The sequence below is a fragment of the Epinephelus lanceolatus genome, chromosome 2, assembly GCF_041903045.1.
Source record: "Epinephelus lanceolatus isolate andai-2023 chromosome 2, ASM4190304v1, whole genome shotgun sequence".
NCBI lineage: Eukaryota > Metazoa > Chordata > Actinopteri > Perciformes > Serranidae > Epinephelus > Epinephelus lanceolatus.
This window is the reverse complement of record NC_135735.1, coordinates 7945393-7962542: the sequence shown is the minus strand read 5'-3', so window position 1 is coordinate 7962542 and position 17150 is coordinate 7945393. Positions and strand designations below refer to the sequence as shown.

The 17150-nt window shown below is 41.3% G+C and overlaps 2 protein-coding genes across 3 annotated transcripts in view; one reads left to right on the top strand and one right to left on the bottom strand.

Annotated features, from left to right (window-relative positions):
• Positions 1-4043: 4043 nt before the first annotated feature.
• Positions 4044-6517, bottom strand: cdkn1ca (cyclin dependent kinase inhibitor 1Ca). The gene is made up of 2 exons (XM_033629136.2): positions 5318-6517; positions 4044-5211 (listed from the first exon to the last, which is right to left on the bottom strand). The coding sequence occupies exons 1-2, from the start codon at positions 5745-5747 to the stop codon at positions 5111-5113; spliced, it is 531 nt and encodes a 176-aa protein (XP_033485027.1). The 5' UTR covers positions 5748-6517; the 3' UTR covers positions 4044-5110.
• A 2092-nt stretch (positions 6518-8609) lies between these two features.
• Positions 8610-17150, top strand: part of trpm5 (transient receptor potential cation channel, subfamily M, member 5) — a 33340-nt gene continuing 24799 nt past the window's right edge. For both annotated transcript variants that reach the window (XM_033627880.2, XM_033627871.2), the window contains exons 1-6: positions 8610-8689; positions 11704-11771; positions 14608-14764; positions 14862-15042; positions 15461-15636; positions 15767-15944. In XM_033627880.2, coding sequence (XP_033483771.2) covers positions 8663-8689; positions 11704-11771; positions 14608-14764; positions 14862-15042; positions 15461-15636; positions 15767-15944 — 787 coding nt within the window. In that variant the 5' untranslated portion in view covers positions 8610-8662. The remainder of the gene's footprint in view (positions 8690-11703; positions 11772-14607; positions 14765-14861; positions 15043-15460; positions 15637-15766; positions 15945-17150) is intronic.

Here is a 17150-nt window from a genome sequence, read left to right as displayed (position 1 = left end):
GAGGTGGGTTGATGGAAAGAAAAAATGATTTCACATTAAAATTAAATGTTTTTTTTTGTTTCTCCTTGATCAATCAGATGTCTGCCTTATTTCTGAGTTTAAGAGATTCATTCACTTTCCTTAATAACAGGATCACTTGTGCTGGCAGCAGAATTTCCTTTGTTGTGAGGTGGGGGTTGGCTGTGTCGTGTCCTCGCTGACTTATGGAAATAGCCAAAACCATTTTTTCTTTTACACGGGTGACCTTTGGGTAGCAGATGGTGACCTTTTCCCCGCTGGCCATCCATGGGGTGTCCAGGCATTCCTTCACACAAGTGGCCATGTGGAGAAAAGGCCCAAATGACCATCTGCCTCTGGTGTCCATAACAATGGGCCCCACCCTCCTAAAGTGTGCTGGGGGTGGTTGGCCTTTGTGCTGACCAGGAGGTGGGGAAGGGAAGGGTTATATTACAGGGTGGGTGTGGAGGTTTAATAGTTTTATTTGGGGTAGTGGGAGAGGAAATCTAAAGTACAACAGCCATAAACGCAAGCAACATAGAGGATCAATACATCCAAATAAACAGCAGAACTAAAATGCCTTATATGTGAATGAGTGCTTTGGTTGAATAATTATTACTGTTTGCATCTTTTAAAGAAACAGTGCGTCAGATTTAGGGGGATTTAGTGACATCTAGTCGTGACGATTGCAGGTTGCAACCAGCTGAAACTTCTCCCGATTAGAATTCCTTCAGTGTTCATTGTTCAGCAGGTTTTTAACAGGAGCCAAATTATCTGCAGAGGTTTCCTCCTCTCCAGAACAACCAGACCCAGTGATTAAAACCAGTAAAGACACTGAATTAAGCAGTTTCACGTTATAAATCAGTGTTCCTCCGATGCTGTTCATTACGTCAGAGACATGCAGCACCTGCTAATGTGCAGCCAGATGTTCAGGTTTTTACCAGTTGCTGAATTTTCCACAGAGGTCTCCTTCTCTCCAAAACAAACCAACCAGGTGATTAAAACCAGTAAAAACACTTATTAAAGCAGTTTCATGTTATAAATCAGTGTTTCTTCGATGCTGTTCATTATGTCGGAGACATGCAGCACCTGCTAATGTGCATTTTTTTCTCTGATAACCTAAGATCCAGATGTTCAGGAGGTTTTTACCAGTTGCCGAATTTTCCACAGAGATCTCTTCCTCTCCAAATCAAACAGACCCAGTGATTTATACTGGTAAAAACACAGAATAAAACAGTTTCACATTATAAAACCTGGATCTTTCCAACACATTTTCACCCCGACCTCGATATTTGCTTTAGCTTGACTTGGACTTTCCAAGTGCATTGTCTGTTTTCAAAATACACTTCCATTTTTGCAGGAAATGCACAGTTTGCTTAAAGTCTCTTTCAAAATAAATGCACTACATCGGTACAATTTTCTTCAACGTCAAACGCATGTGGTTAGGTTTAGGAAAAAGAACAGGGTTTGGCTTTACAATCTTATGGGAGGCAAACACCGGCCTCCCAGGTGAAAGTCAGTGGTTGTCGGACCCATCCACAACCCCTCCGGCCCGCCCTCCTCCAACTTCTGCCCCTTTAACTTCTGTTATTGTCCCACCATGTTTTCCCCTGACACCACCAGGCTCTTTTAATCAACCATGGCAGCCGGCCGCGTATCATGCCAACATGAAAGGGTGGCTTTTTTGGTAAGTGTTTAATGTCAAAGGCCACTGACCAAGCACCAGTATTCAATGACTTTGGAGTGAGACCGGGTTGCTTTTTCCGATGCTGTCATTGCAGAGGGCCCGCTACCTACCGTGGCCAATGTGAAAATGCAATAATGCAATGACCCTATCTGGAGCCAGTGTTTGGTTTGTCCATTCTGGGCTACAGTAGAAAAATGGTCTGTAGACAAGGACCTGCTCCCTATGTATCTACAAATGCCTTATTCTAAGGTAGTGAGAACCCTTTTTTTCCCCCGGTGATTACACACTAAAGAAACATACTTATTATATTAGCATTATTATATTCCGTTGCTGCCAGTATATCCCCTTACATCCAGCACATTGAACCTTTAAGGCTACAGCTTACTAAGACGCCATTTGCGTAAATAATCAGCATGAATAAAATGCTCAAAGCTACAAATTCAGATAAATTCTTAATAAGTTTTGGTGTAATATTTCACTTTAAACTTTTAGACCTGTGTTTCTCTCAGACTATGTGCACCCCAAGTATCAAATTAATGAAAATGAATTAAGCTCAGTTTTGGATTTGCAAGTCCTAATGTCAGCCTACCCCCTGCAGTTTTTCCATTCAGCGTCTTCTAATTTGAACAGCGTGATAAAGGCCTGATCAAGAAGTCACAATCATGCAGATTGATATCATTCCATTCCTAAGTAGCAACATTTACATCATAGATTTATTTCAGTGTGTGGTCATACACTGTATAGCTCTAATACATGCAGCAACATTAGTGTAATTGACACAATCACTGCACCGGTGAAAGCTTCATTCACTGATGATGCACTGAGCAGCTTGTAGTGTACATCTTTAGGGGACTTTAAGTGCGGTAATGGGTGGGGAAACTGTGCTCCCATGGGATGCTTTGGACCCATGGGATACTTTGATTATTGATTTCTTGAGTGGCAATGTAGACATGAATTCACTGGAACATAATGTGAGATAATCTGTTCCAAATGCAAAACTAACACACTTAATATTGGTTGTCCTTGGCATTATTGAGGTGTTTAAAAATGTAAATGCGATGTTTGCTCTGTCTTCTGTGCTTGAACACAGTCCCTTCGCTGCTGTAGTATTACAAGTAAACATTAGCCCCAAGTGGGAGTAAACATTAGTAGGATTTGGTTTGGGCACATGTCAGTGATAATGGCTGCTTTGACTATGAAAAGAGACACAGTGAAAAGAGAAAAGTTGAGTAAAAGTCCTGGGGGGGTCGAGGATCTCCAAAGGCTGATTTGCAGGTGAAATAGATGGCACACTCTGCTTTGTGGCCATTGTCCTGCTCTGCGGCCAGATGGCCTCTTGAAATTCTTTAGAGATGAAACCCCAACACTGTGGGAGTGAGCACGCCTCTGTGGGATTTGGCCTCTCTAATGGGCTAATTTGGCAGTTACAGCTCATATTAACGGATATAATTTCAAGCCTGACAGCACAGTCCTTATGATTTCGATTATGAAACATCTCATAATACAAGCTAGAAAATGCAATTACTCTAAAACGTTTTTTTTCTTCTTTCGATTGCCAAACTTGCAACTTGGATTGATTTTTTCTACAACTTTAGAGGCGCACTTGTTATAAGCTTACTCATCTGTGGCTGACTCAAGCTCAGCATCAAACCACAGATGCACTTTTTCACAAGACTGCAGTCATACTGAAAATCGAATCATTTGAAATTCTGGTCACAAATCGCTCCGGGGTCAGTTTTCTAATGTTATTACAGCAGCTCTTAGATGAAGTGTTTGTCACTCTCATTTGTTTGTGTTTTTAATACCTGAAACTGCAATTAAAACTAACAAACAGTTGAAGTGTTTAACAAATCAAGACAAGGCTGACAAGGTGTTTGTGACTTTGGGCAAACTGTCACAACACAAACAAGAGATGGTACTGCATAAACACATTATTTTGCATATTACAAAACAGTGTGTTTACAGTTTTTGCTGCTGCCGGGTGTTGTCCACTTGAAAGCTGGTGATAAAATAAATAACCCCTGGACTATGCCATTGTTTGGAGAACTGTTTCCTGAGCTATGTGGTCACATTTTACCCGAGACAGGGAACACAATTAAGATGCTATGAATCTAAATTATCCAGTTTAATGTGATGGATGCAAAATCAGTAAACCAGCATTTATCAGCAAATTAATTTAGATCACGGATTATTGTGTTTGTGTCTGAATATAAAAAGTATTAATGTGCTATATCTCAAAAAGGAACGCTTCCCCAAGGAGACAGCATAGAAATTACAATAATCACTCAATCAGAGGATACTGATAAAACAGATTATTAAAACTGCAATATTTGCAGGCAGTCAGTTAATTTAGGCAAACTTAACAAGGACAAAACAGTGCTTTTCTCTTTAATTAAGAGATGTTACAGAAATCCACCAACAAGACAGGAAAAAATAAACATACAGACATAAAAATCATCAGTTATTTCAGGGGTTGGCAACCTTTACTATCAAAAGAGACACTTTGAACTAAAAAAAGTTTAAAAATCCATCTGGAGCTGCAAACTTAAAGTGATGTCAGCACCGCCTATTTAATGTACATTAGCCTATAACCATTTGTAATAGGTCTAAATGAGCATTCATTACAACAAAGTAGCTTTACTTCCTGATTATTTGGTGCTTAAACTTTGCAGCGTTAGCAGTGAAAGCAACCAAATCTGTCCACTCACTGTGAGGATTTGGAATTGATTAGCTAGCCTCACTGAGGAGACGCGAGCGTAGCCATTGCTATTGAGATTTGGCAGATTTAAGGAAAAGGCGCCAGGCCGTATGACGCACATATGACGAGATGTTTAAGTATTTTTTTATTCAGCATTTAGGCTACACATTTATACAACCGGAAAATGTAAGAATCACTTCAGGGCCACAACACTGATAAATGCAAATTGCAATGAAATGTTAAAAAAGTAACTGTTATTCGTTTAAATGTAATTTTTTGTCAAAGCCACAGGGAGCCACAGTAGAAGGGCTAAAGAGCGTAATGTGGCCCCTGAGCCGTAGGTTGCCTACCCCTGAATTATTGAAATGTTCTTGCTCACATAACAAACACAAAACTGATGGAAAAAGGTGTCCAAACAAACATAACTGTGACATTATAAATGAAAAAAACAAATGTAAAGTCATTAAATTAAAGTCCATAAATAGAATAAATAACAGAGAGTGGTGAAGTTTGACCCCAGTTCACAAATCCTGAAATTGGCGATGAAATAAAATAGAATAAAATAAAATAAAATAAGATAAAACAAGACAGAATAAAATAAAATGAAATAGAATAGAGCAAGATAAAATAAAATAAAATCCTTTGGTGCAGTCAGCAGGCCTTGGTCCAGTCCATAAAAACATGCATGTATAGGCCTTGATATAAATAGTCCATTCTCAGCTGCATGTTCATCGTAATGTTTTGCAGAGAGCTGCCTCACTGGAACTTGTGTGAAAAGGATTCAGGATGCTTTTGGTTTCTGTCGACCTCCTCCTCTTTGCGAAAAAATCTGCCAAGAAAAGCAACAAGAAAGAAGATGTTTACTCACTTAATATATTCATTATCACAAGCAAGACTAATAGAGTTATTATGGATGTGTGAGACTTGCTCCTCACCTGTGATCCGTGCGTTGTTGCTGGGCTTGGCTGCCGGTTTGGAGCGCGTCCTCTTCCTCCGCACGGGCGTCACTTCAGCGGGACGCTTGCGTGTGTTGGAGATGCTGGAGCAGTTCTCCTGGTCGGTCCCTGCGCCTTCCTCACGCTCGCTCAGCCTGTCGTCTTCCTCAGTGCGTGAAGGACACACATCGCCCTTGATCTGTGCGGACTCCTGGTACACAGCAGCAGCGCGGTCTGCGGGCATCTCCTCCCACTCCCACTGAAACCTGCCCGGCAGCGGCGTCTCTGCCTGGAAGTTGAAGTTCCAGCGGCGGCTGTCCTGCTCGGTGATCTCCTTCATCTTCAGCTTCAAGTCCCGGCGCAGCTGCTCGTGGTCCACCGGGCCAAACAGACTCCTGCACACCGACTCTTTGCGCCTGATGGGGTTCATCCTTCTGATGGTTGTGGTGGAGTCTGCTTCTGGTCTGAGTGGTCATCACATTGCTGCAGGACGATTTAAAGGCTGCAGGGCGCACGATGCTTTGTTTGTACACAATGAGCAGAGGCTGCTCATTGGCTGCAGCGCTCTGAATTGGCGGATTAGGGGGGAGGCGAGATCCATTCATTGTGTGATGGAGACCAGTGAGACCATCAGTAAAAGGCTCCGGTTCCATTTGGGACACTTTGTGTGATATTACTATAAAGTCCGTCTGTCCTACTTCTTTATTTGTGTGACTGCAAATATTCAGCAAGAGAAAAACAATCCCTAACAGCCTCAGTGTTGTTGTGATAACACTGCTGTTTGTGTACATTGTGTTTGTCTGAATGAGAGGACACTGAGATGCAGCAGCGCCATTTGGCCTCAGGGAGCAGTGATTAGTGGCCGTTACTGCCTGAAGGCCACAGAGACCACAGCCTGTGCCAAAATGAGATGGAAAGTAAATAGGCTAAGTGTCTGGTCTGAGGAGAAAGCAGTTGAAATCAGGAGATGAGATTTAGTTTAAGTTAGATATAGGTCAGGACTACAGTAATTAAAAAGTCGTTGCTTTAATTGCTTTTTTACCAACTGAAAGAAGAGTTTTCCCCACAGATCACAGTGGTAAAAAGGCTCTTGTCACTGCAGTTGCTTCAGAAACCCAAATCAATTATGCTACTATATGTTAATTACATTATAATTTCTACTTGATTAAAGTGATTTTGTAAACTTGTGCTGAGAATCTTGAGGAGGAGCAGCTTTATTGACTGAGTCGTTGTCATGTGTTGCAGTAAAATGCTCATGATGCAAAGTGCTACAGATTTCAGCAGTATTTAAAACACAGTTTGGTTATTTAAAAATGCATTCAATGATTTTAAATGTTTATATGATGTCATACTTTTTGGTCAATGTTTAAAGGGGTAGTTGTTACCAGCTACACTCCTCCAAGCGTTAACATTGTTGAACACAGGAGCTGATGGTCTACCGCTGCCTCAGACAGTTAGTTTGTGTTATTGTGTGACTTTGGTTAATTTGGATTCACCAAAGTCACATCACAACACAAACTAACTGATGGAGGCAGCGGTAAAGCAGCAGCTCCTGTGTTCAGCAAGCTAAAATGACTGTTTTTGTCAATGACGTCTGGCGGCTCTGACGAGACTCTTCAGGACGGCCCTGTTCTCACTCACACATTTAAAGGAAAACCATGATGACGGTTGATGAATTAAAGTCATAGGTGTTTTAAATCAGTAGTTATCAACCTAGGGGCCCCGACCCCCATTTGGGGGAGCCAAAGCTTAATGGGGGGTTGTGAGGCCTTATTGATTTAATGGGGTGTTAGAAAACGTAAAAAATATATATATTTAATAGGTTTAAGGTATAGGTTTATAAGCTGTCTGTTTCATTTCACTCAACATCTTATGGAGAAGGGGCAGGATTTAATAAGTTTATACTTCCTCCCACTTGGAATATGTAAATCAAAGTTACTATTGACAACTGCTTTACATTATACTTTTCATTATTTGTAAATATTACTGTCTTTCTGTTTGCTTGTTTTATTTGTGAATGAATCCCATAGATTTGTGTTTTAAAGATGTCTTATGTGGTTATCTCGGGTGGAGTTCTCTTTGTCCCATAGGGCCGCCCCAGGGTGGGGTGTAACAAGCCCTCAAAGGAAAAAGGTCGGGAACCAATTTTTTAAAGGGTTAATTCAGTGCATCCTTGGAGTTTTTCTCTACCTCTTGAGCAAAAGCAAATGCAACAGCCCTTTATCTCTGTTTTCTCTGGTCATGTAGGACCAATTCTGAAAGTATTTGTGTCTTTCTGCTGCATGGACAGCACAGTTTGATAGATAGACCACCTATGACTTCAGTTCCTCAAGAACTTCCTCCATTTTTTGATTTTTTTGTTCACTGGGGGAAGAAAACAAAAAAGAAAAAAGAAAAACAAAGTTTCCCTCATGAATTCAACATAACACGGGGTGAGTAACTGATGTACAAGAAATCATTTTGGGGGTTTAAGTATCCCTTTGAACACATTCATGTTCACGATTTGCTGGCGACTGAGCAGCCCACTGGAGACGTTGAAGGTTATGGGCCTTGCACCAGGGCACTTTAATGGTGTTGTGAGGGAGGGGGCGTTCATTTTTACCCACCTTCATTTTGCTGAATAGTCTGTTGACCTTCAAGCCCCCTTCTCCAAGCTTTAAGCCACCGCTGACTAAATTCACACCTTCACAGGGCCCTTTAACAGCAGAAATGCAAATAGCGTGAACACATGGTCGGCATATTGAGCCGAAACCCTAATAAACTACTGCCTCTCTGTATTCTCTGTTTTATTGTGACGGCTGAGAGAGGAATTTCAGCTTTACATAGAGCCACTTAAACCAACACATTATGATAGAGCACAATACTAATCTGGACTTCATCTGACAATTATTTTGATATATATTACATATTTGTCTCCATTCAGCTTGTATTAAATATTGCAGAGCTGCCACACTGACAGAGTGAGAATCAATGCTGAAGCTCATAGGAGAAATTACACTTTTTATGTGAGTCTATTTTCTGCTGTGCTATTTTGAAATTTGGACTTGTAATTCTGTGGCTGTTCGCGAACGTGCCAAAAAAATATGCAGAAAATGAACACAAAGTTGTCCGCTCTAACAATAAAGTGTTTAAGTGTTTCATTAGGGCAGCAGGTGTACATGGTGCGGATGGGATCAATTTGCAGAGGCTGGCTGACCAACATGCAAAGCAGTGGTGCACAGTCATGCCAGAGGTTGGCCGGAGGGAGAGCCCCACCTTTGATAGCCCGGGTAGTTCACCTGCGGGCTGTGAAGGAAAAGCCCTCAGGTGTGGTTCGGCTAGAGGAGAGGAACTTTTGTTTGAACCATGCAGGAGAGACAAGGCACTCCACTGGTGAGTATGGAGAGTGTAGCAGCTGCATGTTTTTCTGTTCATCATTGCAGGGGTCGTCTACATTAAGTTAGAAAGATTCTGGTAAATTAGAAAATGTAATGTGCAGGATGACCAGTGTTTTTACATAAAGCAGTAAAGGAATGTGGTGGTAGTTAAATAGATGGGTAGGTCACAGAGGAGAAAGTGGGTATATTCTCCTATATATTCCATTGGCTTTTTGGCTGATGGGTGGTGTTGGATATACTCTGTATACCTGCCTTTAGTTTCCACTACACCACTGACGCAGTGTGTCTGTTAATTAATAATACACAGGTTCACGTCTTCATTGTACGTCAAAGGTGAAAAAGCAATACATTCAATGATTTATGTGTTGTATAATGGAGAATTTCACAACTGGGGGCTGTTATTACACAGCTGAAGAGTTTGACTTGAAGGTAAAGCAGAAGTTGTTGGTTTGGTCTTTGCCTCACCTGAAGAGAAGTGCTCACATATACAGTATTTCTGCACAGGTATAACACATGTAGACACATATTTTAATACAATTCTCCTCTGACCCAATTGGGGATGTGCGCGCTTAGTCGACTAGTCGATTCAAAGTTCCTTACTAGTTGGAACCAAAACACTAGTTGGTCATATTCATAACTGACTTTATTCGCTAGCTTTTATTTAGTGAATTCTTGTCATGATTCGTTGTAAAATTTTCCACAATTTCGCAATTGTAGCGCAATTTTCATAATGCACAGCGTTACAGATTTCAGTGGTATTTAAAATATGATTTGAACAAAGAACATGAGCATTTTTCACTGACATCCTGGCATGTAGTGTCACACTTTTATACACAATCTATTATTGGACGACTTTGACGAAAGCATAGATGGTGACCCAAAACCGTTAACAGCTTCCCCGTCGGAACAGGTTGTCAGAAGGAGAGGGAAAGCAGTAAAAATACTCTAAATATGTCAGAAACTTCAAGCAATATGGGTTTTTTTATAAGGTGGAACTTTTTTTTAGGTTGTTAAAATATTTTTAGCTGCTGACTCCCATCCACAGGATTATATTGCTTAGCTTCCGTGTCGTACTCCAGCCTGCCGACTGACATCTACTGTATGTAGTGTACTGTCTATGGATGAGAACCTCAGACAACCTTACTTCAAAAAATCTGAGCTATTCCTTTAAAGATTTAATTGTGCTCAATTCTGAATGTTTTCTTACCTCTAGAAAAGTCCCCACATCCCTAAACCCAGTTAAGCAATCCGTATGTCACCCAGCTGCATACGTATATCAAAATGCAGCAATGTCTAACCTCTCTTGGTTGATGGGAAAATTCTATTGCTTGCCTATAAATAACTGACTGGTTTAGGTCTAAGATATTTCAGATCAGCCCTCCTGACCCAGTATGAACCTAGCAGACCTCTCAGGTTGTCTGATTCTGGATTACTGGCTGCTCCCAGAGTCAGAGCCAAACATAGTGAAGCTGCTTTTTGTTTCAGTGCTGCTTAAATGTGGAACAAATTGCCAGAGGAACAAAGACAAACAACGCTGACTACCTTCAAATCCAAGCAAAAGACCTCCGTGTTTACCACTGCTTTTAATTCATTTTGTTTTGAATTTAAAATGCATGCATTAGTTTGTTTTATTGCTTTTATTCTGCGTGCTTTTGATTGTTTGTTCTGATTGTTCTGTTTGTTTTACTTGTTGTGTCCTTCTGTGTTTGCTTTTACTGTATTGTTTTTGTGCTTTCTTCGCATGCTTGCTTTTGTATTTTTTTTTAATCATTTGTTCTTTGTGCTTTTACCTGTGTAACACGTTAAATAGTTTGTGTTGCCTTTGGGTATGAAATTGGCTACATAAATAAATTTGCTTCACTTTGCCTTCACTTTAAGCAAAAGATCAATTTTCTTCCCCCCTGACAATATTTGTGGGTGATGTAAAATTCAGATTCAAAACCAAATATTGATCGTGAAACATATTGCTCTTATCTCATGAATACGTGTTTTTGAATTCAAAGGAGGTCTCTACATGTGTCTAAAAAGGGCCTTACAGTTTTACAGGCATACTGTAGCTGTGTGTTTGCTGTCTGCTAATCTACAGAAATAGATCAAAACATCCTAGATCATCATCTCCTCAGCTTGAGAAAAGGGAAGTTCATTATGCCAGACTTCAAGCAAGATGTAAAGCGTGTGTGTTTGTGTGTGTGCAAGGGTGCCTGTGTCCGTACCTTTGCATACAAATCGCCCTGTTTGCATAACCAATCGTCTTTTCCCTCCCAGATCCAGAACCTGTAGTCAAATAAAGGCCTCCACAACAAGCTGCTCGCTTACATTAAAACAGATGGCTAAACACAAATTGACTCTCAGTCTGTGTGTTAACCATTGCACCACGATTCTATTAAAACCCTTTCCTTAATTCAAGGTACACACAGAGGCTTTCCATGAAAGAAATATGCGCTTGTGCTGCATTTTTGTTCTAATCATCTTCCACCAACGGCCCACGCAAATAAGGCTGGCTGATAAAAGTCTGTGTTTACACAGGCAAATGGATAATCTTATCAATAATGAATGACTTTCCTTCCTGAACTCGGTATCATTTATTTCTATGAAAATAACCATTGAGAGATAAACAGACTGTGGCTGTTTTCATTGTACAACAGTAACTATGTATAAACCAACTCATAATGTCAAATGCACATTCCACACCGCTTAATAAAACGTAAATACATCATTCACATCAGACATAGTATCAGAGGGGTTTTATGTTGAGAGATGCTGGTGGGTGCCCGCAGTACTGTGGCCCAGTTTTCTTGGTTTCATGTATATGAGTGAGTGTTTTGTGTGTTTCTAGTTCAAACGTCATGCAGGAAGCACTTTGCATATGAAGCGAGGATGAAAATTCTGCCAACTTTGCATTGACCACAAGTACTTCTAAGAGCCTTCCCCTCTGAGCAGAGTGGTGAGTGAGTCACAATGGATTTAGAGGAAAATGGACATAATGTGTGTGTGTTCATTTGTTTGCAGGGGACGCTGCAGCCACAGACACGGTGTCTGCGATGCGGGGACGTACTGGAGTGGTCTGAGGAGCACAGGTGTGTTTGTAGAGGTCAAAGACAACACAGACAGATACAGGGCGCCTCTTTACTCCACAGGAAGTCCAGTACATTCAGGACAGTTGTCTGAAGCTCTTACCTGAAACAAATTACACTGCTGTTCAGTATTCACAACAAAGAATTCACCACTGGATCATTTGCAAGCAATCAGATCAGACTTGCGTTCAGCAGGCTCCATGAGTGGAAGAGGTGCTACAGGAGGCAAACATTTGTACTGGACTGAGAAGTCGTAACTAACTCTAAGTATAGTTTTCTATTTAAATTATTCATGAGAGCTGGTCATAATTCTCTGGCTGTAGAGGAGAATGCTTTCTGTTCAATACTGAGAGCAAAGTGCTGCATTCTTGATACGGCAGATTATGGACAAAGCAGCCAAACCACAGAGCATAATACCTCATCAAAATCAATTTGAATTAGTTATTTTCAATGATAGAACAAGTGTATAGAATTTTAAAGGTCTGTAGGCCTGTGACATTCAGACCGTTAATATGGCAGCAAAACATTAGCTATGTAGGGATAGAGTGGAGTATTGGGGCCCTGAGCAGAGAATGAAGTCATATTCCCTCTGTGGTTTGGCTGGTCTGGTGTATGTGCATGTTAGTGCATGAGTGTATCGCACTGGTTAGCTCATCATGGCCACTTTGCACTGTACTCACACAGCGGTCATCACGACCCAGTCTTACTCCGAGGTTGTCAAAATCTGGCGCTTGGGCAGGGACTTGCGGCAGCAGACACTGACGAAAAAAGCTGTAGTTTAACGACACTCGGAGGCGTCAGGAGGAAACGCAGAGGAACAAGAACGGTTAAGGCGGCGAAAGTCCGAGTAGAGTGGGCGGGAGAGCAATGTTCACATCCCGTAAGATTCTAAAGCCAAACCCTGTTCTTTCTTCCTAAACCTAACCCCTTGCGTTAGTTGTTGGAGGAAAAAAAACATCAATTTGCGGTGTTGTACAGACGCAGTGCCTTTATTTTGATGGACACTCTATGTTTTCTGTGAAAACAAAAGTGTATTTTGAAAGACGACAATGCATGTAACATGCAGACCTTGACACAACGTCACAGAACGTCAACAACCAACGCATCCAGGGTACCATTCACATCGTATCTGGACGTGGAAAGTCCATGACCAAATGTCAATATGTGACGAGGTCGGAGTGAGAATGTGTTGGTTATCACTGATATTGGGACGGCATCATCGCGAAAGTGTAGTGCCCACCCTCCAGTTCCTCCTGATAAGCAATGTTAGCTCTGTGAGCAATGTTGCAATTCTGTATTGAGCTAGCACCATTAGCTGCTAACCGTCGGCCTTGTCCAGACAACTAATACACTCTGTATTTCACATAGTGCCCCAGAACTCTGCATTTGGATATGCTTTAACATAATATGCATTGTGTTACTGTACAAAGCTAGGGCTTTGCTTAATCAAGGATAAAAGTAGAGGGTTATAGTGACCTATTCTCAACGTCAACTTTGGGGGAAAGATCACTTCTGGGACTGTTTGTGGCAGTGCAGAGAACTGCTGTAAAAAGCAACAAATTAAGATTCTTTTCTCTGTGACATCAACATGCCAAAGAGCAGCTGGGTGACTGGCTATATGACTGACAAGCTCGTTATTAGCCCAGGATTGGCCAGTTTAAAGTACAGCTCTGGAATGCACTCCCCCCTGACCTCTGAAATACTGATTCACTACCACACTTTAAATCCAGGCTAAAAAACTCACCTGTTCAGGCTTTCCTTCTCTCTTTGAGTGGGTAAGCCTGAACAGATGTTTTGTTTATGTTTGTTTTGTTTGCTTTTTAAACTGATATTGATGAATTATCTTGTACTTTGTATTTTATTGTATTTTACTCTGTACTTTGCTCTGCAAGGCGACCTTGAGTGTCATGAAAGGCGCCCAGAAATAAAATGTATTATTATTATTATTACTTTACTCATACTCTTAATGTCACTTTACTCATTTCTTAAGCGAGCGTGAAGGTAGTGTGGTATCATAAGACAACCTACAACATGATTCAAGGCCAAACAGGGTGCGTTTTTTCTCATATCTTGCCTTAGATCACCAGACAGGGCTTCAACACAATCAAACACTATTTTGATTTCAATATTCTTCCATCAATATGTAACTCAGTGTTGTGAAATTAACCAGAAAGAATGAAACACTGAGCTCAGTCTAGATTTAGCAGTATACAGACCACAGAACACACAGAAAGATGGCGGCGATCTTGTGACATCACATTGACTTCGGTGAGAGCACAGATTAGTGAGTTATGTCTAATTATGTATCAGACAAATTATATGGCACATAACATACCTTTGGGGATCATTCACATATGCCAGTTACCAAAAGATTTCCTGCAAATTTACAGAATTTTTTTGAGCAGCTTCTGAAACCCGTCTGTTAAATAACACCTGAACCAGCAAACAGAACAACACAGTAACCTCCTTGGCCGACAAAACTACAACTTACTGCAGCAGGTTAATTTAAGCGCCGTAGGACAGATTACATCTTCGTTTTTTTTTTTCTTCAAGTGGAGACTAAAAAGCTGTAGAGGTAAGAGGTGAGTCTTAAGACTGCGTTTGAAGATGGCCCGGGATTCCACAGAGTCTCATTTAAATGCTTGCTACACAACGGGAGAGCGGGAAGAGAGAATAGTCTTGGTGCATTTTTATGAGGAACACAGTGAGAGGGACGTTCCAGGTGAGCAGTAGATCAGAGATCGGGCCACAGCAGAGGTTTGTTTTTCACTACTGTGTGTTGGTGGAAAAGGCCTGTAAAATACAGTACACATATTCAGTGAATGTGTGTTTCTCTTAGTGTCCTGCTGGGCTGTTCCTGCTGCTCTACAGTGGATGAGACGCTGGAAAATGTAGCCAGAGGTCTGGCGAGCAGAATGAAGAAGGAGAAGAGTCACTGGGCCGCTGGAAGAGTGGGCGACATTGACTTCATTGGCTCTACTAAGACAAGAGGAAAGGTGAAAACAACTCAAAATAACAAATACTGACGGTTATATAACAGCACAGAAAAAGTTTGCAGGATAATGACATATCAACTTGTCTTTTTATATCCAGTTTGTGAGGGTGCGCAGCAACACAGACCCAGTCCTGATTTACCAGATGCTGACAGAGGACTGGGGCCTTGCTCCCCCACACCTGGTTGTGGCCCTGGTGGGAGGAGATGAAGTGGCTCAGATGAAGCCCTGGCTCAGGGACACTCTGAGAAAAGGACTTGTGAAGGCTGCGCAGAGTACAGGTTGTAACCAAGGGGCTAAAACTGGCCTTGGCTTTTTGCAATCAACAGCCAGTGATAGAGAATTGGTTCTCTGTTGCCCTCTATTGGCTGGCAGCAGAGTCACCAGAAACACATCCAAAATCCTGCCTTTTATTTAGATGCATGAACATGTTTTTTTGAATTGCATGATGAGTAAAATGATGACTCAGTGCTTGTAAGGAGGATTAACACAGAATGCTTTATAAGCATATAAGCTATTAATGTAATATCACAACCAATATGACAGCTGTTTATATGAATCCAGAACACAACTTTCTGGTCTGATACATGCACATATTGGAGACTTGCTTCTGCTCCCCCCATTTCCCACTTGCAAGTGCACAAAAATCTGTCCATACCATACAGACACACACATTCACACTGCGTCTCTGTTCTCTAGGTGCATGGATTTTGACTAACGGCCTGCGTTTTGGCATCACCAAGCACTTGGGCCAGGCGGTGAGGGATCACTCGCTGGCCAGCACCTCATCTAAAGTCCGTGTTGTGGCCATTGGCATTGCACCCTGGAACATGATCCACAACCGAGAGGCACTGCTCACCAGCCACTACGCCAAGGTGTCTGCACATACAATATAGAGCTACAGAAAACAGCCGCAGCATCTATGAGCAATGACTTCCACATTTCACATCAATGCGTTCATGCTGTCCTCCTGTCTTTTTGCATACCTTTATTTATGTTCTCAAGGCGGATGAGCCTGCAGCATACAAGCCACAGGACATGCCTCATGGGTCTGTGTATTCCCTGGACAGTAACCACTCTCACTTTGTGCTGGTGGAGGAGGATCCAAACAGACCAGGAGCCACCAGTGAAATGAGGGTGAAGCTGCTTAAACATATCTCCCTTCAACGGACTGGTTATGGAGGTAAAGCCCTTTAGATCACTGCTGCTGGGTCCAGTGTGTAGGATGTAGGGGGATACACCGGCAGAAATGGAATTTAATAAATCTTCTTTATGTTTTCTTTAGTGAATAATCACTTGAAAATAAAAATCATCATGTTTTTGTTACCTTAAAATGAGTCATTAAAATCTACACAGGGAGCAGGTCCTTGTCAACAGATCCTGCCACATTGCACCGCCATGTTTCTACGGTGGCCCAGAGCAGACAAACCAAACACTGGCCCAAGAGCCAGAGCTCTTGTGCCATTTGTGTTTCGTGTTTTTACACCATTAACCGAAGTTAGCAGCCCCGTAGCACCGTAAAAACACAGATTTTTAACATGAAACTGTATTATTATTAAAATTCATTATAGTCTTTCTGCCATTTTAAATCAGCAGGTCCATTTTTTTGGAGAGGAAGATACCTCTGTGGATAATTCAGTTCCCGGTAAAAACCTTGTGAATGTCTGGATCTTAAGTTATCAAAGAAAAAACGTGAACACACATTAGCTAGGCTAGCAGCCCATCTGCAACTAGCAGAACTGTGTTGGAGAAACACTGATTTTTAATGTGAAATTTTTACTGTTTGTCTTTGAGAGGAAGAGACCTGAGCCTAATGCGGATAATTTAGCTCTCAGTAAACACCCTCTAAACAATGAACCCTGAAGGAATCCCAACAGGGAATTAACTCTTGACAAACAGGAGAAGATTACTCTGGTTGCAATTCTTCAATCCTCACTGCTAGATGCCATTAAATCCTACATACAGCTCCATTAGAGTCAGGTTACGTTATTGGTTACTTAACAGCAGAATCTAAAATGACTTAGTTAAATTTTGAAGCCCTGCATGTACTTATATAAAATCCTATAATTAAAAAAATATAAATAGTAAAATGTACTTAAATATTAAAAGTAGGAGCACTCATTCAGAGAAATGGTTGTTAAATTATAGATGCATGTAAGCATTATTTCACTGTCGAGCTGTTCGTAGTACAGGTGGCTGTGTCATACACTGTTAGCTTTTTTTAAAAGCCCTGCTTCATATTTTATATCCTTTTCATATGGCTTACTATAAAATCATATGCCTTAAATTTTTACACAAGTGCTGTCACTGAGTAAATGCACATCTGCTCAGGCAGGGCTGTGTTTGCAGTGCGTCTGCAATTGAAATTCTGTGCTATGGACTCTTTACT

Bases quoted from the DNA above. Each gene is read 5' to 3' on its own strand.
- cdkn1ca (XM_033629136.2), bottom strand. From the start codon at position 5,747: ATGAACCCCATCAGGCGCAAAGAGTCGGTGTGCAGGAGTCTGTTTGGC. The intron at 5,212-5,317 runs GTGAGGAGCAAG...TTTTCTTGGCAG, and splicing joins CAACAACGCACGGATCACAG to ATTTTTTCGCAAAGAGGAGG.